Source organism: Phyllosticta capitalensis (genome assembly GCF_038381095.1).
Source record: "Phyllosticta capitalensis strain CBS 128856 chromosome Unknown BKA78scaffold_5, whole genome shotgun sequence".
In the NCBI taxonomy this organism is placed as follows: domain Eukaryota; kingdom Fungi; phylum Ascomycota; class Dothideomycetes; order Botryosphaeriales; family Phyllostictaceae; genus Phyllosticta; species Phyllosticta capitalensis.
Window position 1 is genome coordinate 2311618 of NW_027117443.1, and position 20694 is coordinate 2332311.

Consider the following 20694-nt stretch of genomic DNA (forward strand, 5'->3'; position numbering starts at 1 on the left):
CGTACCGATGCTAAGGAACTCAGGGTTCACACACCAAACCAAAAGACCCCGGTCCCTGCCGCGCCGCCGCATCACCCAACTCTATCTTGACTGCAAGCCGCGAGGATAGTGTCGTTTTTGACATGAAGAGCACACCACGCGGAATGCAAAAAGTCGTCTCGAGTCTCGCAGTAGAAAAGGCAAGGAGACGATGGGGAAAGAGGAACCTCGGCCCCCAGTCTCGTGCCTCCTCAAACTCACTTACTCCACACGATCCTGCGTGTGGCCCCCTGGTGATCCAGTTGGAACTACAGGTTCAAATTGGCAAGGCTGCCGAGCTCAACGGTCTCTCTCCGATTCGCATGGGTCCAGAAAGGCAGTCAAAGTCGGCCGACAGGCAGGTCGACCAGGCAGATGGGACGGCGTTCGCAATGCTGGAGGAGAGGGGGGGGGGTAACATGAAGCACTCCACCAAACAGGCAATAAACAAACTGTGCATGCAAGGCCCGCCCCGTTCTACATGAAGCCGGACAAGGACAAAACACCTATCTCCAGGCTCCAGCTCCTCGGCAGCTAGCAAGCACCAACACGATCTCATCATGGACGGCCGCACGCGTGCACGCAGCGGGCCGCCGCCTCGTAAAGTCGGACCACTCACTCCAGACCAAGCTAGACCGGGCCAGGCCAGGGCGAACCGGCAGGCAGGTGGATACCACTGCATTGACGACGATGATGATGATGCCGATGATGAGGATGAAGAGGTGGATACGTAGTAGACAATAGAGGCGGCGGCAGCGGCGGACGTTCATAGTACGTGCGTGCTTACAGATACTCAGAGCGGGTAAGGCAGTATGCACCAAGTCGGAGAACCTCTACAGAGATACAAAGCTCCGCGGTTTAGCGAGGGGGCGACTGGAGCTGGGAGAACAAATTCATGGTCGGCGACCGCTTGTTGCACGGCGATCGACCCGCCGGTTTTTGTTGCTTTTTCTGGGGGCCACCTCCTCGCTCGCGTTGTTCTTGTCATTAATCGCATCATGCTGTGATGCCTTCATGGTTGCTGAATCAGTGTCAGACGACAACATGAACGCAAAAGACAATAGGGCGCATTGAAGCAAGGCAAGACCCTGAAGAAATGCGGAAGATGCTGGGAACGGGTGGCGTCAAGAATGGTGGTGACTGGGCGAGCTGCAAAGGATTTCGGGACGCGTGGACGAGTGACATGCCGACCGGACGAGGGTATCTTCATCAAAGGCGGCCAAGAATTCCAATGCCCGGCAGTCGACGCAATAAAAGCAACGATATTGAAACGCACGACTGATGTGGGCTAGTAAACATGCAGCCGGCGCCGACAGGGCCGAATGCAAGCAGCAGAGAGGAGCAAGCACGCGACATGAGCGACCAGGAGGATTCTTTTGACAAAAAGCCTGCCGCGTTCTGCGTACGTGGTCGACAAAGTTGGCTGCTGATCTCCTTGGTGATGTGGGTTTCTGGGGCTCTTGGTGCCTGATCAAACTGCGAGGATTGCGGCAGGTCCTGCCCATTTTTTCTCTCCTCTTGCATCAGCTGCGCGATCAATGCCATGGTGAGAATTCTTATCCACATGTCACAGGGACCTGCCGTCGACTTGCATCACCATGCAAATCGCATGTGATGGTCGTTGGTGATGACGGACGACAGCCAGGGGCAGCGAGCTTCAGGAGCGTGGTGCGAGTCGTGGCGGTGGGTGGCATCGAGCAAGCCAGCCAGCTGCGAGCGCGTCGATTATTTCCGATGCACTGGTCCTGGTCAATGTCAGACGTCTGAGAAATGTACGAGACACCACCGCCGCTGGACCCTGTTTTCTTTCTAGAAGCATCGCACATCGCGTCGTCCAAATGGTCAACCTTCTCGGGTTGCACAACAGTCGTTACTTTTGCGTTTCGGCTGCGCTGGCAAGCTTCCCGCTTTTTGACATGCCGTGGCGTGCTTCGACCTGTGCAGGCGCAAAGTCCATGCTCCAGGACTGGTATTCGGACTTGAAGAGGAAAATCATTGCCCGTCGGTGGCTTGTCGTGTGCTGCTTGTGCGGGTCGGATGCTGGCGTGGATACATGCGGGTAGGCCAGCGCTCTTCTGCAGTCGTTTTCTCTTCTCAACAAACACCAATTTCCTCGACATGTTCTGACCATCTCTTCGAGCAGTCATCCGCCCAAAACTTGCAGGATGCACCACCGCCGTCAGTCCAACCACTCCAGGCCATCAACCTGTCTACTCCATCCGGCCCCACCCCATCAGAGTTGCTCCCTCTCAATGTGAGACTGCAGATCCATCTCAAATGCGTCGCCCCTCTCGCTCTCCTCTCGTCCTCTTGCAGTCTTTGTACTGCCAAGGGGGCCAAGCCGCAAACATGCCATGGCAGATGGAGGCACGGTGAAAGCGGCCATGTCGCTCCCCGCCTTCTCCGCTTTTCCCGTGGTCCAGGTACTGTCTCGATTTTCTCCCCTTCCGCTGTCTCGGACCGTGTCAATCATGCATACCCCCGCCCGGCGACCCTCTGATAAGCCTGGTTTGTACTGGAAAGGGTCCCAGCAGTACCAGTGCTGCGGGTAGGAATACTCCGTTCGCTGAAGTTACGACGAAAAGCCGAAGCTGGCAGCTGCGATGCGAAACACGAAGCGGCCGTTTACCAAACAAAACGTCAAATATTTGAGCTCTGGCTCTGGGGGAAAAAGCTTGCTCGTCTTCAAAGTGGCTACCATGTCGCAGGTCCGTTTTCAATTTGGCTGCCCTTGGCCGCACCCTCACAGGGACGGTAGCAGAAGTCGTGGCGCATCGACCGCGACTGTTTCTCGTGTCTTTGCGTTGAAGGAGTTCGGATGCTCCCTGCCAGACCATGTAGAAGACGTGAATACTTTCAAGCCCCGAGTTGACATTTCCATTCGTACACTTTGGACGATAGGAAGTTCCCATGGGCAGTCGCTTCCTTCGGTGTATGCCGCGACCTTTGCAACCAAGCTCTCTCGCTGATCAGTCCGATCGACTCACGCGCTGTGGGCAAGTCCAGCAACGAGCCAGCCAGTCGAGCCAGAAATCGCAAAAGGCGCCAGATCCATGACGGCCCGTCGGCGGAGAGTTAGAGTTTGACCAGTGCGCCGTCTGACGTGCTGCGCGCTCCAGGGCCCTTCGTACCCTGCGGTCCGTTTCTGGAAGGCTAGAAGGGACCAAGGAAGCAGATTTTCGGCTGTGGCTGGGGGCTGAGTCGCTCTCCAAGAAAGGGTGAGGTGATGCGTCGAGCGGGGGGCCTGCGGGAGAGCGGAAGAGGGGTCGAGGGCACCTGGGCACGCGGGTCAGGCTCGGGGTCGGAGATCTCTGGGAGGGCTGGTGCGTCGAGCGAATTGACCGTGGGCGACTCGTAGTCTTTGGGGTCCGCTAGTGCCATGCTGCAAAGTTTGGGGTAGTAGATGAGTGCCCATGGGGTTGCCTGGAGCCCACCTGGTTGGGGTTTGTTCGGACTCTATCCTGGTAAAGCTTTGATGCCGACCGCGTGGTCTGAAAGCGATGTTCAAAGTCGGTATCCATTAGAGGTGGCAGATTCGAGAGTCGAGGATTCAGGAAAAGACACAAAACTCAAGAAGTTGAAAGTTTCCACAAATGAGAGAATGATACGATAGGCTCAAAGGATCGTTTGGCGTCGAAACGTGGCTGATGGATGACCGAATATCGAATGGAAACGAGACATCATGGAAAGCAAACGCGAATGCAGTCACAGTTCATTGGACTGAGCACCTGGACACCCAGAGGAAGAAAGAAAAGGAGGACAGAGCAAGTAGCCTGCATCTGGCGCGCAAGTGCCGGGGATGAAGGTCTTAGAGCTGCTCCCACAGGAGTCGATGAAATGAAGCAACGCGGCAAAGCAACAGACGAAATACACGCAAAGTCAAGCAATCAAGGACTCGGAGGCGAAACTGTGTTTGTCGCTGGCATCCAGCACAAAAGCTCCAGGAGGTCGGCAGTTGGACAGCTGACGTTTGAAGAAGCAGCAGCGCCGACAAGCATCCCCAGGTCAGTCGGTTCCACTGACCTTGCGTGGTTCTTCGCCTCGAGTCGAGTCAGGACATCAACAACACCACTCCTGAGAGCCTCAACATCAATGCCGATGCTGCATGTGTCGGCTCGCCCACACATGTCGGACGCGCGCTCGCTCACGAAACGCAGTGGTGCTCCGCCCTCGCAAACAGTCGCGCCGTCCACCTCTCACACGCGATGCCGAGTCAGTGCCGCGGAATGGTTTCCGCCTCCCCTCACACCCTTCGTGTTTTTCAAGTTGAATGCCCCCCAAACCCCACTGAGAGACACTTTGACCCCTTACTGTTGACCGAGAGCGATTAGCGAGGAGGAATGGGACAGCCCGTCTACCCATCTCCGTCCGTCCCATAGCCGCCGCATCCCTGAGCGTTCGTCCTCTCCTCGGCTGTGCTCTATCCGTTCTCTCCACCATCAGGAGGAGCCCCCTCGGGACGTGAAGAGGGGAAGGAGTCAATTACCGACCGGAATATGGCGACGCTGCTCGTTCAAGTCAATATACCAAGACCGCTAAGGAGCCACACCACACCTTGCACGCGGATGCCCGTCCAAGTCCACAGCAGTGTGGCCTGATCGGAGATATCTGGCGAGTGCAAAGCCCACTCGACGAAGGTCTGGCCCAAATGCCCACACGCCAACTGTCGCTTTGGGGCATCCCCGCACCAGCTGTCTTCGTACAGCGTTACGATTTTGCGTTGGCACGTGAAACAGCAGACCATTGTTCCTGCGATGGGAAGGTAGATGCGGTTTTCGCTGCCCAGCACGGTTGTTTTCTCATTCTATTTTCTTTTGATAGAAGCGGGCATCAATTTGGTTTCCGCCAGAAGCGCGACCTTCCCTGTTGATGGCATGTGCAGGACATGGCGTTGGCCGGTCAGTCAGGCATGCGCTGGGCATGACCATTATTGCTTCGCGCAAATGGGAATATTTGGGCCAAGTTTCTTTCGATGACGTGGGCGCGGGTTTAGGGTTGCGCGGGTGTCCTCAATGCTTGAGTCTGCCCAACGTCGCTCAAGTTCAATTGGAAAGGGCTGAGCTCGCATGATACTTTCATGGTACAGGAAGGTAGCATTTGAGAGATCGAGAGTCAGCGGCTGCCATTGTGTTGCTGTCGGGAGGGCCCTCCAGTGAGACTGCTTGCAGCATGTTGGTGGCGTTAAAGAAACGACGCCATTCGGCGGGACTTTGAAAACCTGTCAAAGCGATCGTCGTGGCTTGCTGCTTGGTGATGCAGAGTGCTGACGGCCACGCGGTTAGTGTGGTACGTACAGGGAAAAGACAATTGCAGGTCATGAGGAACCAGGTTGTAAATCCTACAGAGGCCTCGTGTGTTCGATCTCGAAGGCACAAAAAGCAATCAGAGACAGCTTAATCATAGTAGGGGGTCCAAGGAGGATAGGATATGCAGCGAGCGGAAGGGCTGGAGCGCATCTGCACGCGGATGCGGTACGACGAAGCGTGCTCGCAGCAGCTTGCGGTCATGTGCTGTCGTGGATTGCAAGATCGTTCTTGATCTAGAAAACGGAGCCGTGCAACGATAGTCGAAAGCGGTCCGCAGTCGGAAAGGCGATGGCAGACTGGGAAGGCCTACTCGGGGAGAGGCGGATTACTGTGGATTGATGAAGCAGTGCAACTGGACGTCTGTGGTTCGTGAGCGATATCCACAAACCCCATAGGTAACGCGTTCCACAGGCACGGGCAGGACCGCGGCATTTGGAGACGGGGAAACACCTCCCGACGCTCATCATCATGCGCTTTGGCGTGCCCATCGACCTAGACGCGCAGGCCTGGATGCCTGGGAGCAAGCAAGTGTGGAGAAAGGAGCCGCAAAGGGGTCCACTCGCCCCCTTGAGGCGGTCGGGAAATCTCTGGACATTGGAGAGGGCAGCATTGCATCCGGATGTCGATATTTGAAGAGGAGCAGCTTGTTTGTAGAGGCTAGATTCGCAGCCACAGCTTCGACTCTCTGAAAGTCCGAGGTGCAGCAGCGTTTGATGAGACGGAAGTGGGTTCTCTTGGACGAGATGCCTTGTTCGGCCGTTAGTTACAGCGCGGGATCCTTCGTCGGGGCAGAAGGGCTGAAGCAGAGCCTTTGCCGGTGCGGGAGCGCAGCTCCAACGGCCGCCCCGTTGCAGCCAGCCGCGTCGATCAGGCCGACGTGCTTCAACAAGTGCCCGGAGCCCAGTGGCATGGTCTCGGCAGCTTGTTCCAGCCAGATCACGCTGCTGTGAGCGTTATTTCCGGGCCACCACGTTGGTGTTGGTCTGCTGGACGAGGGCGTCTATGAAGCAGGTCGTGGCATGTTGTTGGTTGGTTTCTCAATAATTCTCATTTCGCAGAGGTGGACTGCCAGGACTGGATGGAGGGCGAAGAAATGAGACGCTGCTGCCATGAGCCAAAGGAGCGAGATGCATTTGTCCGGGCAGCGAGGTGGAGGGAGCCTGGGGCGACATTGGACAAGGTGGTAGGGTGCGGAGGGCTCGACGAAAGAAGAAACGACGATGGCGGGTGTTGGCGAGTCGCGGGCCAATGTCGAGGATGAATTGGCGCTCCGGTGGCTCGATGTGGTTGAGGTTGATGTGTGGGGGGAACAGGCGGGCGGCTTTTCCACCAATGCGCGGCGGCTAGGGCGTGCCGTGACCCTCGGAGCCCCTGCAGCCCCCTGCCCCCTGGCCGGATGTTCCCCTGGCCCACCTCCCCCCGGGGCATCCCTTTGGTCGTGCCATCTCGATGCCCGACTCTGGCCCCCAACCGCGTCCAACCTCCTCCCGTCGCCGGATTTACCGCCCGCCCGGAACCACTTTGAGGCTGGGATGGCCATCCTTCAGCACGGTCATCCGTGCCCGTCACATCTCTCACCTTCAACCAGTTGTCGACGCAATTCTCCTTGTCCCCTCTCGGCCTGCCCGTCCGTCTCCGTCTTCGTCTCTTTTGCCGATCCCCTCTGCGACTCTCTATCGCGCGCTATGAGTCGTCTGTCATTTGCCCGTTGAATCCCTGGAGAGGGACAACGACGTGGCCCTTTGGCTGCTTCCCCTGCAAAGAGCCGCAATCACGCCCTTCTTCCGTCTCTACCCGCTTTCGCCCACTCTTTTCTCATGCACGCGTGGAACTGAGTGCTTGGCAATCATATTGAATGGAGAGGCACACCCGCATGCACATTATTTTCCGGCTGCAGCAAGCCGACCGCCAGGCTGCTTGGTAATAAGTATTTGAAGATGGAAAAAGCAAAAGAGATACCATTGCGTCCAAGCTCCCAACAGTTAGCCCTGCTCCAATGTTCCCTGACCATGCGCCGTATGATATCACAGCCCCGGTGGAAAACCCCCCCTGCTGCGTACAGAGGGGGGCCTGCGAAACCTGCAACGCAAGCGAAACCCAACAGACATGAGACAGAAAAGGAGCGTGTCAAACAAGATCAAAACAAAGAAACAAAAATCTCCGCCCCATGGTGCAAGGTGAAAGTCGCTCATCAAGGCGAAACGAAACGGCGAAAGAAAAAGCAAAGACGGAGAGGAAAAATAGAAAAACAAAGCAAGATGTCCGCCATCGCCAGGCCCTCCCGCTCCCCCGATGCCGATGCAAATGCTCGCTTGTTGTTGGTAGTCGCTGCAATGACGAAGAAGGACCAAAGTACCGCCCCATATGAACACACTGAACTCTCCCCTGGTTAGTTATCTACAACAATTGGTTTCCGCGGTCGCAGTCCGGGATCGTCCGTGGTCGGCGAGTTCCAACGGTTCCGATGAGACGAGGCTGCGCAATGCGTGCGCTTGGAGGTGGGTTCTGCAGTTCTGGCCTCTGGCTGTCGTACCGCGCGACCCGCCGGGTATTTCATAGTCGCCGGAATGCTGCCGACCTGTGGATATGTGTGGTGTGCGTGGTAGTAGACGCATTTACTGTTGCTGCTGTTGCGAAAACATGGGCTGCATTCGGTTTGAGGCCGCTGCCATTGCTTGTTGGTGTGCGTCGAAGATTGGACTGGTGTTGGAGGTGCTGTTGTTGCGCCGCCCTGAACCAATCGAGGATCGTCCACGAGAGTTGGTAGCAGTCGTCCGTTGTGCCTGTCTGCTGATTTCAAAGCGTTTGGAACAACCGTCCTCCGTGTGCCTAAATTTCAAGCCACCGTCAGCCTCTGACGTTCTCTGCATAATGCGACCAATGGCGTCTTACCTCCTGAGCGTGTCCTTCCGAGCAAAGTGAGCCCCGCAGGCCATGCATTTGTGATTCCTCGCTTTAACGTGGACCTGAACACCAAATTAGCGAGTCTGATTCCCAACATGTGTCGGTGAGGCACCCACGCTTTGCTCATGCCGGACCAGATCGGTTCGTCGGACAAATTTTCTCTCGCAGCCGTTGGCCGTGCAGATGTGCGGAAACGCTCTCTTCGGGTCGTGAGTCTCCATGTGAGATTTGTGGTTGTATAACCGTTGGAACAGCTTCCCGCAAATCTCGCACTCGTATTTGGCGTTATCAACGGTTGTGGCGTTCCTGGATCGCGTGCGTGCCGTGCTGGTGTTGACGCCGGCCGAGGTCCTCTGATCGCGGAAACCTTTGTCCCTCACTGCCATGGTGTAGCCTTCATCAAAGAGCTCTTCGTTCTTGACTGCTGGATACGGCTGACCGGCAGCGTAGCCCGACACTTCCATATGCTTTGGGGAAACAGTCATGGACTGTCGTCTTTCATCTTCGCTGGTCCAGTGATCCAAAGGCTCGGCCTTGATGCGTGGCGCAAATGACTCCGGGGTATCATGGGAGTACACCGAATGGTCGTACGTGGAAGAAATGGAGGATCGGTGCGACATATACGGGTCAGATGGGTCTGGTGAGTTTCTTCCCTCGATGTATTCCGGACTGGCGTATTGATACTGTGGCTGGCCCCAGGAAGCCATGTGGGAGCGATTCACAGGTGGATAATGGTCGGCCCATGGTCGCATACCATTCTCCATGATGGCTGGCGAAGCGCTGGTTGTAAGACATGTTGTCCATGTCTCAGAAGGCTGTGGCGATAGAGGGTAAAGACCTTGTGCGGCCGGTATCGAATGGCTGTGCATTGGAAGGGCGCCATAATAGACTCCTAGTGGATCCGGCATGAAACTGGTCTGGTCCCCCTCAGACTTGGGCGGCGAGGGATAGTTGGATGGATGGGTGTAGGTGTGACCAAAGGTACCCGTGGGCGATCGGGGCGTGTTGGCGTCCATGTTGAGCGTTGGTCAAGTCAGAACAACAACTAGTCTACCAACAGGACGGGCGATTCCTGGACTGATATAGTCGACGGTGTGGACGTTAGGCAGCCAACGAGGATGGTGTGTCTATGCGGATGAATGCAGTGGCAGAGGGCAGGAGGCCAGAAGAGGCAAGTAGACGGAGTGGTGGAGATGCGGGATGGGAGATGATGGATAGGCGCGAGTACCGTGCGACAAATATATATCAAAGATGAAGGAATAGGTCTAGTATTTTTTTCATGTACTTGGGGCGGTGGATGGTAGTGGAGCGAGGCAGAGTTGAGGGCTTGTCGTGGGGCATGCAATCCCGGCAAGTGGTAAAGTTGGGTTCTCGAAGACAGGCGATCGAGGCGGCGCTGCAGGGCGTCAAGTTGGAAAATGGCGGCTCTGCTGCCCTCGAAAGCGAGTGCATTGTTCATTTGGGATGGATGTACCAACTAGCAGGGGATGGTGTGGGATGCGAGCGAAATGTAATTCAATGCCCTCCCCACTGGCACCCCAGCCAGCTGACCACATTGACCTGGCCATGTCGGTTGCGCCGTCCCGCCGCGCAGGTTCCATCGACTGCCCGCGGAGCCATTGCCAGTGCGGATAACCCGTCCAGATCAGGTCTCTCCAAATAATCCCCAATGATGTCTGTTGTAGTAGATTGCAATTACTCTGCACACACACCATTTCCCCCCTTCCCACTTCTTTACCCACCCAAGCCATCAAAGCCACACGTCCTCTCCCACTCTCAATCCAAATGCCCTTCTCCCCCATGCCAACACGTACACTACCTTTCCTACAGCCATGACCCCTTGGTGATCTGCTGCGAACCGCAACCACCAGGATCTTCGCCTCCAAGCCGAGCCGAGCCTTTCAAAGCCCTCTGCGCACCGCTATTAGCACAACAACCCAGGCAAACGTTTTGCGACCAGGGCCATCGTGCGCGTGCGGATGCCCCACTGCCTGCCCGAAATCTGCGTCGGTCTACTCCGTCCCTCTCCCGCTACTGACCCTGTCCCTGCTGCTTTTGCTGTCGAGCCACTTGTGCCTTGAGCTGCTCCACAGTCTCGCTCAACTTGCCCAGCAGTGCCAGCGTCTCGCTTGGATCAATGGGCACCTGGACCGTGCTGCTGCCGCTGAGCATCGACGTTGTCGTGGCTGATCGCTTGCTGTCAGCCTTGGAAGCAGCTGTTGGCATGCTTCTGGGCGCCTTCATCAAGCTCGAGTTGACAGTACGTCCCATGGTCAGTCTAGTCGAGGCCGTCTTCTTTGCGGTCGCAGGCCTGCCATTCATAGGGTTGTTGGCCGCAGGCAGCTTTGCGGCGTTCTTCTTGTAGACGTAGTCAATCCACTTCTCGTACGTCCAAATGACTGCCATGGGCAGCACATGAGTCGTCTTGAGGAGCAGGATCCGAAGCTTGCGGGCAACCGTCTGCGGGAGCACAATCGAGAGGGGTCGGTAGAACACCAAGGGAACAAGGTTCTGCAGACAAAGTTAGCTCATCCTGCAAAGTTGGAACGCCGTTGCGGCTCTGCTGCATATTCTTGGTGTGCCATGCAGCCCTACTCGTGGCTGGTAGCCCCGCGCACCAATCCAATGATTGCATTTGCTTCGCCGCGTACGTTGCATCGATTGCAACACCGCAACCTCGGAGCCACAGCTAAATGAGTACCCAGCCATTTCTATGCTAGGGACAGCAGCTCCCCACGTCTGCCCTGCATCGGGTCAAAGGCAGCCCCGGAGTGCATGGTTGGCCGGTGCAGGGCTCTTTCTTTGGGCACGCAGCATTCTGAGCCATTTGGCGCCTACGCGCCAAAACTCGGGTATGGATGGCTGTGATAGGGTGGAACAGAACTCACAAGAGGGGGGAAGAAGTAGGTCAAGCGGTCTGACGTCGAGGACTCCAAGACGTAAACGGCATACCTAGCTGCGCATCAGCGGACAAGAGGTGGAATCAGCCTTGCGCGTCAAAACCTACCCAAAAGTATACTCCTCGCGCGCAGTCTCGAGAACCTGGAGGAGAAACGTCAGCCAGTCGATTCTGAATAACCAGGGATTAAAAGTTCGTCGACATGGGTGAAGTGCATGGCGCTACGACAAGCGAGGGCACGAAGCGGCAAGCTCTTGACCGTCTTCCGCTCCCTGGGAGCCCAACATACCTGGCGCAAGCTGTTGTTGATGTAGGATAACATCGATTGCATGATCAACATGTTGGTAAGGCCGACGAAAATCACCTAAATCTGGTCAGCGCAAGTGGCCACTGCTCAGCCAAGAGCCCACGAACCATGACCGGTAGTCCGAAATAGTGAGAACTAGGTTGCTGTCAGCCACTTTCCTGTGCCTCGACCAGTCTACAGAACTTACATGCGCGGTGCTAAGTCCTATCAAGTTGCGTCAGTCACTAGCCGAGTTCAAACATGTCCCTCTTGGAACTTACGAATCCAACCACACCAGCACTGTTTTCAACTATCAGCAAAGCGAACATCTCTAAATGTCGAGAAACTCACCCGAAAAAGACCTTGAGTGTGGTGATGGTAGTCTCAAAAAGAGAAACGTTACCGCGCGCAAGCAACACAAACGTCGAGAAAAATCCTGTGAGTATGCCCAAGTCAGTCCCCCGGCCAGCGAACAAGCACAAACAGCTACGTGGTGGAGCATATTCTTCTTCGAGACATACCGACATCGATGATCAATGCAAAGCTCAGAAACTTGAGGAATTGCTTGCCCCTGTTTGCCGGTCAGACCTGTTGGTGAGGGCAATTTCCCGATTTTTGGACTCACATTTCAGCCATACAAGGCAGCTGATGCATATGTCAGCCGGACCAAGGTCGTGCCGCAAAATCGACAGGGGAGCACGTACCAAAGTTCCGTAATAGGGACTGAGACTCAAGAGCGAAAAGATACTGCAAGCCACGTCAGTTGGGGGTTGTCGCCTCTGGCGCGAAGATGCCCAATCTTACCGAGGCGTCAGGAAGAGTGACTGGAGCGCTAGCACACTGAACGCAATATCCAGAAGTTTGGCTGAGTGCGTCGAAAGACCAACGACGCCTTTGATCCGTTAGCCTCATTTCACCTTCCCCCGGCATTCTGCCCCGAGCCACCCAAGAGCTGTGCTCAACTTCGGGTAAAGAACTCACGGAGAACAAAGAAGACCAGTCCGTTGAGAATGATGGAAATGTCCAGTACACTCCAGAGATCGGTCGCATACAGCCTCGCACCAGCGTCCTTGAAGCCGATCCCTATCCCTTGTTAGCGTGTAGCAGGAGGAGAAACGTTGCAACTTACACTCGTCACAGGCGTATCCGGCAATGAAGAGGTAGAAAATGACCTCCCAAATCGTGATACTCCACAACTCCCGTTGGAGAGAAACGACGTAGAAGAGAGCCAACATGGCCAAGAAGAACGCCATTTCGAACGACTTCATGTAGCGAGGCACCCTGAGACGGCACCAAGGGTCACCAACGCTGTGGCCTGTCAGTACTTGGAGGGGAAGGTCGACAACTATTCAGAGACTTACGCCTGATTGTGGTACCTGGGCTTCTTCACAGCATTCACAGTCAACCGCTCCCAGAACACAATGTCTCCAGTCCAAATACCGTTGATAATCTCCTGGACGACTTTCTGGTTCAAAAACTTTTTGGCCTCGCATACCACGGCAATCTCAAGGGCGTTGAGGTTCATGAAGGGCTCGGAAAAGTCGTCTCCATCCTTGGCATCATACTCGTTTCCGGGAATGTCGGCATGCTTGGGTTTGGCTTTGCCGTTGGCTTTGGCCTTCGGCTTGCCGTTGCCATTTGCAGCCTTTCCGTTGGCAGGCGTGTGGTTACCTCCAAGGAGAGCGGTCCTCTCTGTGGCACTCTCGGTAGAGAGCCGCCCATTGGAACGTCCATGACCAGCCTCGGGGTCATGGTCGTGCTCGTCGTCGGACGAGTCGTGGTCGTCTGGGTCAGGGGTAGCGCCCTGAGTCTCCTTGAGCTCCCAGAGAAGGAAGTCGATGGCCTCCCGCTCCGAGAGGGAGAGAACAAATTGCCAGGCTACAAGCTCACAGGCCAGTCCTCGCGCCTCGTTGATTCCGCGATCGTCTTCAGTCTCGACTGCAACGAAATGACCTTTGAGCGCACTGTGCTTTGGACCCAGGTGAGTAACAGTGTCACAGGTGTCGTACGCCCGCAGAAGCATGATGTGTCCATTTGCTGATCAACCGAGTCGTGATCGAGGCTGGAAAGCAAATGAGGCGTCATGCTCCTCGCAGGCGAAACGACTACCAGTACCACTGACTCGCCCAGAGCCACCATCCGTCAGTATCAAATAGGACGACGATGTTGATGGTTTTACTAACAGCAAAGAAGCCACGAGGGCTGGATGATGACTTTCCTTGGAGAGCCTATCGATCAGGGGCTGCAGTCGCTTCATCCATTTCTGGTGGCTCAAATCCTTGAAACCAACAGGCGAGTCTATGGCTTGGACAAAGTAACTGTTCTGAGGTCAGCGAGCACCAAAGCTACAGCTTCAATGATGTGTGAAGATGGACAATGCTTCATGTCGCCCGAAGCCAAGGGTTGCTCATGGCGTTGGGAAAGATAGAGTATTGCTCAATCAGGCAGTTTCCCCACCCCAATATGAACGGTATCAATCAAAGGTGCGGGAGATCAACGAAGAGACGGGAGAAGAGAAAGGACACATACAAGGACAGCTTGCGTGCAATGTCGCTGAAGGTGTCATGATTGCGGATTTCAGGGAGGGGCGGCAGAGGTGCCTCGACCTTGAGAGTAGGCTTCTGCTCCAACTCCATGTTCACTGCCGTTGTTGATTGCAGAGAAACTTTGGCAGAAGCAGCAGCCACGAGGTTGCGAGTTCAAGTTTTTCAGCCATGACTTACCGCCAAAGATCTTCGTAACGCTGTGGCCCCTCTGCTCGACATCCCGGAGTGCTTCAGTCGTCAGTGCGCACACGACCGGACTGCCGCGCTGGGCTGTGAAGAAGCTCCAACGGGCAACCGCCGCGCCGCTCCCATCTCCACGACCTCGCCAAAACATCATCGCTCGTAATCAACATCGACCTCAAAGTCGCCATCGCCGTCGTTGCGGCGGCCACGACGCCATGTCTGTCGCATCGCAGGCCGCATCATCTCATGATGCCCATGTTGTTGTAGGTGTTCAGCTGGTGGCACTGGCGCTGATCCTTGGAAGATGCCACGCTCCCCTTCTCACCTTTCCATCAGCTCTTCACCTCGCAATCGGCCCTCTATCGCTCATCGCTTGAGACAGCCTTCTCATACGTGGCAAAAGTACGAGGCTAATCCGCAACAGCGTCATCCGCAGAGCGCTCTGTCGCGAACACGAGCGATGAAATTCGAATACCTGCCGCCCGGGTCTCGTGACTTCCAAGATGTCCTGGCCGCCCTTGCTGGCGATATTTCGATGCATGATTTTTCGCAATCTTCTGAAACAAGTCTAGAAAATGGAGACCAAGACGACAATCAACATGATGCTCATGAGTTTGCCTCACCTGCGACTGAGCCAAGTCTCGTGACTTTCGAGGAACGCCAAGATATCGACGATCCAATGTTTGCCGTCAAGAAAAACATCAGAACATACTCACGCAAGGACAACAAAGGCACTTCATCGCGTCGAATCCAGATTGATTCTTCGAAAGATGAAGCTGAGGATCTGTCGAGAGAAGACCCTGGAACACGGCAGCTGAAAGGACAGCGTCGCGATGTCAAGCGTACGAAAAGACGGCTGCCTATGAACCACCAGCTAACTATGGTCCCATCTCTTTTTACTGAAGAAGCTAATGCAGACTTCGACGCTGACGTGAGTGCGGCGGAGCCGAATTCTTCTCCACGTGCTAACAGTCCGTGCTATCAAGAATGAGCACGAGCATCTTACCGCAACTAGCGATCCGATTGAAGACACACACGCAGCAAGTGAGGAAGCCACCGGGGCTCACGGTACATCAAAAGTTGTGACACGCAGAATGACCCTGGGCTTTGTGGAAAAACAATTTCGCCCCTCCAGGGCATCCAGAACAACAGCTGACCGCCATGCTTTCAAAATTCCCAAGGCCAAGAACAAATCGGCAATGAGCAGAACGGGAGATGGATTTTCTCAATCCGAATTGTCGCTTCCAACTAAAATCAAAAGACAGCGAAGGGCTCGAAGGATAGCATTTCAAGGCACAGGGACTCTGCGGCTCGTTGCTGGAGAATTGCCAGCGCCTCGTCCGCTTGAACTGCATCGAGCTCGCCAATCATGCGAGCCCATAACGACCCAGCCAACACAGATCCTTCTACACAGATCAGATGGCCTGAGAAACCTGCCCAGCACCACGGACCGATCTCAGCCCAACCCACGGGTCTCCAGCCCTGCGCCATCTCGGCATTCAAGAAGGCTAAGTATGGGGTCGCTCGGCGTCCCCACACGTGGATTCATGGCTGCGCCCCCCTCATCACAGCCGCAGCTTGAAATCAATGACCACCCAGGACTTGGATCAAATCACCAACACGACGATGATGTGATTTCCACACACAGCACAGCCCTCGGCTCCAACAGTGATGATGTGGTCAGAGCAGAAGGTATCGAAGAAACGTACGCAGACTTGATGGGGATTGTTCTTGAGGATCAAGTCGCCTCTGACACAGAAACAATGCATCCGGAATCAGCGGCCAATGGAAGCAAAATTACGGATAAAATTGAGGATTATGAAATGCTCCTGGAAACTGCGGGTGCACCTTCGCATCAATCTGACTCGTCACGTCCCGGCCAGAAAGCGAGAATGAAAAGCTCAGGCTTATGGATGGAAGTCCACGAAGATATTGAGGGGACCCCTGTTGCGGCCCGCAGTCGCTGGTCCGACGGCATTCCATGTTCAAGTCAAGTTGAGCCGCATGTTATACCAAGGAATTCGACGTCACTGGCGAGGTCTGCTCGGGTCGAGCCGTCAGAGCAAGATTTGAGGAACTCTGACGAGGCATTGAAAGGTCTCCATTCCCGGCTCGCAGCGACTCTTGTGATTTGACCTTTCCATGCCACTGCCAGTTTGTTCAGCTATTCGTCTTGGTATTGCTAACGAACAGCAGTCCAGCAGCCGAACCATCAAGATTCATCCCACTTAGGTTTGACGGGTGCCGAGGAATTTCCAGAAGCGGAGACGCTTCCAGGTCATGTTGACCATCACAAACCAAGCGCAAGATCCTCGCCGCTGCAGAGAGAGCACGAAAGTAGAAGCCTTGGCTTGACGACTGCAAGGAGATCCAGATTCACTCACTCTTTGGTCTCGCCGGGACATCGACGGTTCATCAGGGATAGCGACAATGGCGTTCAGTTGACGGCCTATTTCAGTGACAATGGGCGCCATGAACATGAAGATGAGGACAATGGATCTGACCCCGATCTTGAGGGTGCGATTCAGCCGTCCAGTCATGACGCGTGGATCACTCCTCGTTCCTCCACAAGACATGTGGGACTCTCTTATTCCGCCATATTTTAGATGAAGGTTTCCGGATTTCGTTTCGACACTAGCCAAGCGCAACACACACTTGCTAAGAAAAAGTAAAATTCAGGGATTGCACAATGTGGCTGTTGGGCTTTTGCAAGAATGGACATGAAGTGGAAAGGGATGAGATAAATGGCAGAGATATATCAAGTACGGAGAATTTTCATGTCGGACATTGCAGAATCGGCCGAAGATGCGTACCATGCTAAAAATGGTTTGGGAGGGGTTTGCTGGCTACAGGGGTGGAGATTGGTAGCTCAGCTCTGTTTCGGCAAACATTTTGTTTCGACGACTAGCAGCTGCACCCGACGTCACACGGCCTCAACACCTCAAAGTCCACCTTCCACACCCGCAGGTGAAGTGGTGCTCTGGGGGTTGCACAGCCTAGACTGCCACAATTCTCACGATACCAACCTCCCATTCGCGACTTGATCTCGACCGCTCTGGTTTTGCATGATGACGTTAACCAACTGACGTGCAGTGGCATATCTGACTAGGTGGATGAGCCAACGCCTTCCAACCACCGCCTCACGCCAACGCCCCTTTCTAGTCCACCCCGCGCGTCATTCGTTTACACTGAGCGCCTTGCTCTGCCCTAGCCGGCGCATCGTGCGACATGCGACTCCACCTAGCGTATTCGGCCGACTAGCATTTTGGTACAGATGCCTCATGTCGTGCCCGCTATCGTGGTCCTCGTGCCAGACACGGCTCTCAAAATGCCCAACCATGCCAGATCGACGACGGCGGCACATATCGAAGCGGGCTACTGTACTACGACCGGTCTGCGGCAGATGCTCACTTGTTGTTGTAAGTTGCCGACCGTTGGAGGTGGCGGACAAGTATTAAACGATAGCCAGTCAGCGACCAAAAGCCTCCCCCTCCGGACTCCGAACGCCACTAACTGCCTTTAGTAACAGTCTTCGGACTGTGGTTGACTGTCGTTTCTCATTTATGCCAGGCTTTTGTTCCTGTGCGTTCCTACGGTCTAGCCCCAGGGTTGATCCGTCGTTGCTTTTATTAGCACCGCGTCTTTGCAATTAATATCCCCCGGCCTGCCGTCTGTGGTGTTGGAGGCAAAGACGACACGCCACGACAATGGCATCTCAACAACAAGGCCAAGGCCAGGGAGGCCAGGTAGGTCAATTCTATCAATCTGCGTTTATGGATTCTAACAGCAACAGGGAGGTCCTCCCACCGGACCGCCGTACGCACCGACAACATGGCAATTGGGCGGGAGAGTCAACGAGGGGACAGACATTCCCGTCACGTCCGTTTTCCTCGTCCTCTTTCTCTTGGGTGCCGCAGGCCACATGGCTATTTTCCAGAAGAACCGCAAGAGGAACCACAAATTTCTCATGTCCATCATGCTTTTCGGTGAGTATGCGCCGATTGCGAGCAGGAAACGAAACTAACGTAATGCGCAGCTTTTTGCATGTGTAGGGTCTTGACTTGTACTCTGCGCATTGCCTGGGCCAAACAGCCCAAAAACATCAAGCTCGGTATTGCTGCTCAGATTTTCGTGGCAGCTGGTGTGCTCTTGATCTTCATCATCAACCTGCTCTTCACCCAGCGACTGATTCGCGCCCGGCACCCCAAGCTGGGCTGGTCGAAGCCGTTTTCGGCCCTGTTCAAGGTCAACTACTTCATCATCACCTGCTCGTTGATCATGGTCATCACGGTCACCGTGCAATCGTTTTACACGCAGAACAAGAACACGCACCGGATCGACCGCGACATCCAGCTTTACACGGCGACCTATTTTGCGTTTGTATCTTTCCTCCCGATTCCCGTCACAATCCTTGGCCTGCTCGCCCCACGTAAGACGCGCTTGGAGAAGTTTGGCTCTGGTCGGTTCCGCACTAAGGTGACGCTTCTTCTGTTGGCGTCATTCCTCCTGTGTCTCGGTGCCTGCTACCGTTGTGGCACCGCGTGGAAGACGCCTGTATCGGTTCGTCAGCCTCTTCCTGCGTACTTCTCCAAGGCCTGCTTTTATATCTTCAACTTCACCGTCGAGATTATTGTCGTCTTTCTTTACATCATCCTCCGCATCGACCTCCGCTTCTACATTCCCGACGGAGCCAGCGGACCTGGTAGCTACGCTCCTGTTGGTGCCTCGGACGAAAAGCACGCCAGGAAGTACGACAGCGGCTACAGCATGCGCGAGCGCGCCGCGGCCCAGGCCTCTGGCGCCAACAGCGGCATCTTCACGGAAGAGGAGACGTTCGACGACGAGCCGCTCAAGCTTAAGACCGACTTCAAGCGTCATCGCTTCGACCTGGAGGCCGAGCCCCAGAGCGCCATCTCGGGTACCACGGCTGCGCTGTCCAAGGACCACCTCTTGCTTCCCGAGTCGCCCAAGCCGGCCTTTTCCAAGTCGGAGAAGGAGAAGGAGAAGGATGCCATCCCGCCCGTGCCCAAGATTCCCTTCACCACTCAATCCGCTGCCGGCTCCACCCTGTCTCAACTGTCGTCTACCGACAAGCTCGACAAGGTCGTCGAGTTGCTCCTGTCCCTGGATCGCCGTCTTACATCACTCGAGGAGAATCCGCGCCACAACAACGCCGGTGACGACCTACTGGTGCGCATCGAGCGCCGCCTGTCGCATCTGGACGGCGGCAACGCCAACGCCAACAACGGAGACGCCAACAACGCCACCGGCCACAATCGCCATGCCTCGCTCGACACGCTCGACCGCATCGACGCGCGTCTGTCGCGCCTGGAAGAGTTTGACAACCGCCACTCTCGCCGGGCCTCCGAGTACGAAACCATGCGCCTCCTGGACAACCGCCTTTCGCGCATGGAGCGCCGCATCTCGACGCAGTCGGGCATGACGGGCCGCCCCGTCTCCCCTGACCGGCAGTCGCGCTCCAGCGGCTTCTCTCGCTACCTCGACCCTTACGCCATGAACGTCGGCATTGAGAACAACGGACCCCTCGACGGCCCCATGCAGCCCTTCTACAACCCGCAGCGCGCTCTCGCCCAGCAGGTCGAGGTCCGCCCTACCTCTTCGCAGTCGGCGACGGCCGCTACAACCTCGAGCCCCCAGCCCGGCAGCCCCAACGCCAACCTGCGCCCGGGCGGCTCGCGTCCGCGCTCGCACTCCGCCGAGACGCTGAGCGGGTCGGGCTTCGCCAGCCGCCTGTCGAGCTCGCACCGCTTCTCGCGAGGGCCGGCGGCGGCCGTCACGACGTGGCCGCTGGACGAGGAGCCCGAGCTGAGCCTGCACGCGCAGCAGACGAGCGCGCTGATGGAGGCGACCGACGCCGACGTCGAGGAGGAGGGCGAGGAGCGCCGTCCCTCTGACGTCGCTGTCCCTGCCCCCCTGAGGCCCGGCCACGGCGCCACCTCGCGCTCTAGCAGCATGCAGAGCGCCGTCATGTATCAGTCGGTCGAGCAAGAGGAGCCGCCCAAGACGCCCCAGAGGTAAGAAGCTTGCGATGGGAGATGAGGGCGTTGGGTAATGAGGGGCGGTAGGTAATTTCGAGAATGGGCGAAGGATTCATGGCTACCTGGTAGACAAAGTGTGGCGTGTGCATTTTCCGACGATGGAGCGGCTGTTTATTCTTCACCTAGCGGACGTTGCTTAGCTTATTTCATTGTGCATTTTCTCTTTTTTAGCTCAACAGCGGCAGCAGCATGAGTAGATGTGGGAGTTGGGATGCAAAACTTGGATATATCGAGGTCATATTCTTCTTGCTCTTGGCACTTGGAGTGATGTTCAACTGCAATTCCATTCATCTCATCTACGTAGCTAAGAGAACCTACCTTCCGTACAACACAACAAGCAATTGCCAACGTGCTCGGATCCATTTGCCGTGGACCGCAAAACAGGGATCGGTTCCCCAAGCGTGGGGCTCCGCCATGTGGAGGCTGAGATGACGAGTCAGATCCTTCGACCAACGACAACCGTCTCAAGGAACCCGGCACACGTCAGCGGTTC

General features: G+C 55.8%; 8 protein-coding genes across 8 annotated transcripts; 5 read left to right on the forward strand and 3 right to left on the reverse strand.

The window, feature by feature from the left end:
* Positions 1 to 122: 122 nt before the first annotated feature.
* On the forward strand, positions 123 to 752 carry BKA78DRAFT_295908 (uncharacterized protein; the record flags this gene model as incomplete). Its single annotated transcript, XM_066886537.1, has 2 exons — positions 123 to 432; positions 535 to 752. The coding sequence occupies 2 exons, from the start codon at positions 123 to 125 to the stop codon at positions 750 to 752; spliced, it is 528 nt and encodes a 175-aa protein (XP_066744732.1).
* Positions 753 to 1442: 690 nt separating this feature from the next.
* BKA78DRAFT_141625 (uncharacterized protein) lies at positions 1443 to 2393 on the reverse strand. Its single transcript, XM_066882779.1, has one exon. It carries the CDS (start codon positions 2163 to 2165, stop codon positions 1575 to 1577), a length of 591 nt encoding a protein of 196 aa, XP_066744733.1. The 5' UTR covers positions 2166 to 2393; the 3' UTR covers positions 1443 to 1574.
* A 1141-nt stretch (positions 2394 to 3534) lies between these two features.
* BKA78DRAFT_141617 (uncharacterized protein) lies at positions 3535 to 4433 on the forward strand. Its single transcript, XM_066882778.1, has one exon. It carries the CDS (start codon positions 3670 to 3672, stop codon positions 4333 to 4335), a length of 666 nt encoding a protein of 221 aa, XP_066744734.1. The 5' UTR covers positions 3535 to 3669; the 3' UTR covers positions 4336 to 4433.
* A 2511-nt stretch (positions 4434 to 6944) lies between these two features.
* Positions 6945 to 7828, forward strand: BKA78DRAFT_141651 (uncharacterized protein). The gene has a single exon (XM_066882781.1). It carries the CDS (start codon positions 7262 to 7264, stop codon positions 7715 to 7717), a length of 456 nt encoding a protein of 151 aa, XP_066744735.1. The 5' UTR covers positions 6945 to 7261; the 3' UTR covers positions 7718 to 7828.
* BKA78DRAFT_141650 (uncharacterized protein) lies at positions 7829 to 9358 on the reverse strand. The gene is made up of 3 exons (XM_066882780.1): positions 8345 to 9358; positions 8217 to 8290; positions 7829 to 8153 (listed from the first exon to the last, which is right to left on the reverse strand). The coding sequence occupies exons 1-3, from the start codon at positions 9242 to 9244 to the stop codon at positions 7940 to 7942; spliced, it is 1188 nt and encodes a 395-aa protein (XP_066744736.1). The 5' UTR covers positions 9245 to 9358; the 3' UTR covers positions 7829 to 7939.
* Positions 9359 to 10144: 786 nt separating this feature from the next.
* Positions 10145 to 13780, reverse strand: BKA78DRAFT_141668 (uncharacterized protein). Its single transcript, XM_066882782.1, has 16 exons — positions 13597 to 13780; positions 12775 to 13377; positions 12543 to 12721; positions 12395 to 12496; positions 12218 to 12305; positions 12118 to 12160; positions 12039 to 12058; positions 11935 to 11984; positions 11765 to 11849; positions 11695 to 11713; positions 11622 to 11638; positions 11542 to 11569; positions 11417 to 11491; positions 11236 to 11270; positions 11117 to 11180; positions 10145 to 10739 (listed from the first exon to the last, which is right to left on the reverse strand). Exons 1-16 carry the CDS (start codon positions 13668 to 13670, stop codon positions 10260 to 10262), a joined length of 1962 nt encoding a protein of 653 aa, XP_066744737.1. The 5' UTR covers positions 13671 to 13780; the 3' UTR covers positions 10145 to 10259.
* An 803-nt stretch (positions 13781 to 14583) lies between these two features.
* BKA78DRAFT_315314 (uncharacterized protein) lies at positions 14584 to 15349 on the forward strand. The gene has a single exon (XM_066888530.1). It carries the CDS (start codon positions 14603 to 14605, stop codon positions 15131 to 15133), a length of 531 nt encoding a protein of 176 aa, XP_066744738.1. The 5' UTR covers positions 14584 to 14602; the 3' UTR covers positions 15134 to 15349.
* Positions 15350 to 17757: 2408 nt separating this feature from the next.
* On the forward strand, positions 17758 to 20286 carry BKA78DRAFT_141839 (uncharacterized protein). Its single transcript, XM_066882783.1, has 3 exons — positions 17758 to 17888; positions 17936 to 18128; positions 18179 to 20286. Exons 1-3 carry the CDS (start codon positions 17850 to 17852, stop codon positions 20179 to 20181), a joined length of 2235 nt encoding a protein of 744 aa, XP_066744739.1. The 5' UTR covers positions 17758 to 17849; the 3' UTR covers positions 20182 to 20286.
* The last annotated feature ends 408 nt before the right edge of the window (positions 20287 to 20694 follow it).

Excerpts from the sequence above, each read along its gene's own strand:
- BKA78DRAFT_141625 (XM_066882779.1), bottom strand. The coding sequence starts at position 2,165 with ATGACTGCTCGAAGAGATGGTCAGAACATGTCGAGGAAATTGGTGTTT.
- BKA78DRAFT_141617 (XM_066882778.1), top strand. The coding sequence starts at position 3,670 with ATGACCGAATATCGAATGGAAACGAGACATCATGGAAAGCAAACGCGA.
- BKA78DRAFT_141651 (XM_066882781.1), top strand. The coding sequence starts at position 7,262 with ATGGAAAAAGCAAAAGAGATACCATTGCGTCCAAGCTCCCAACAGTTA.
- BKA78DRAFT_141650 (XM_066882780.1), bottom strand. The coding sequence starts at position 9,244 with ATGGACGCCAACACGCCCCGATCGCCCACGGGTACCTTTGGTCACACC. Across the intron at positions 8,291-8,344 it reads TGGTCCGGCATGAGCAAAGC|GTCCACGTTAAAGCGAGGAA; the intron begins GTGGGTGCCTCA and ends TTTGGTGTTCAG. Across the intron at positions 8,154-8,216 it reads CGGAAGGACACGCTCAGGAG|GCACACGGAGGACGGTTGTT; the intron begins GTAAGACGCCAT and ends CTTGAAATTTAG.
- BKA78DRAFT_141668 (XM_066882782.1), bottom strand. The coding sequence starts at position 13,670 with ATGAAGCGACTGCAGCCCCTGATCGATAGGCTCTCCAAGGAAAGTCAT. Across the intron at positions 11,850-11,934 it reads TGCATTGATCATCGATGTCG|GATTTTTCTCGACGTTTGTG; the intron begins GTATGTCTCGAA and ends GCATACTCACAG. Across the intron at positions 11,181-11,235 it reads CGCGAGGAGTATACTTTTGG|GTATGCCGTTTACGTCTTGG; the intron begins GTAGGTTTTGAC and ends ATGCGCAGCTAG.
- BKA78DRAFT_315314 (XM_066888530.1), top strand. The coding sequence starts at position 14,603 with ATGAAATTCGAATACCTGCCGCCCGGGTCTCGTGACTTCCAAGATGTC.
- BKA78DRAFT_141839 (XM_066882783.1), top strand. The coding sequence starts at position 17,850 with ATGGCATCTCAACAACAAGGCCAAGGCCAGGGAGGCCAG. Across the intron at positions 17,889-17,935 it reads GCCAAGGCCAGGGAGGCCAG|GGAGGTCCTCCCACCGGACC; the intron begins GTAGGTCAATTC and ends TAACAGCAACAG. Across the intron at positions 18,129-18,178 it reads CATGTCCATCATGCTTTTCG|CTTTTTGCATGTGTAGGGTC; the intron begins GTGAGTATGCGC and ends CGTAATGCGCAG.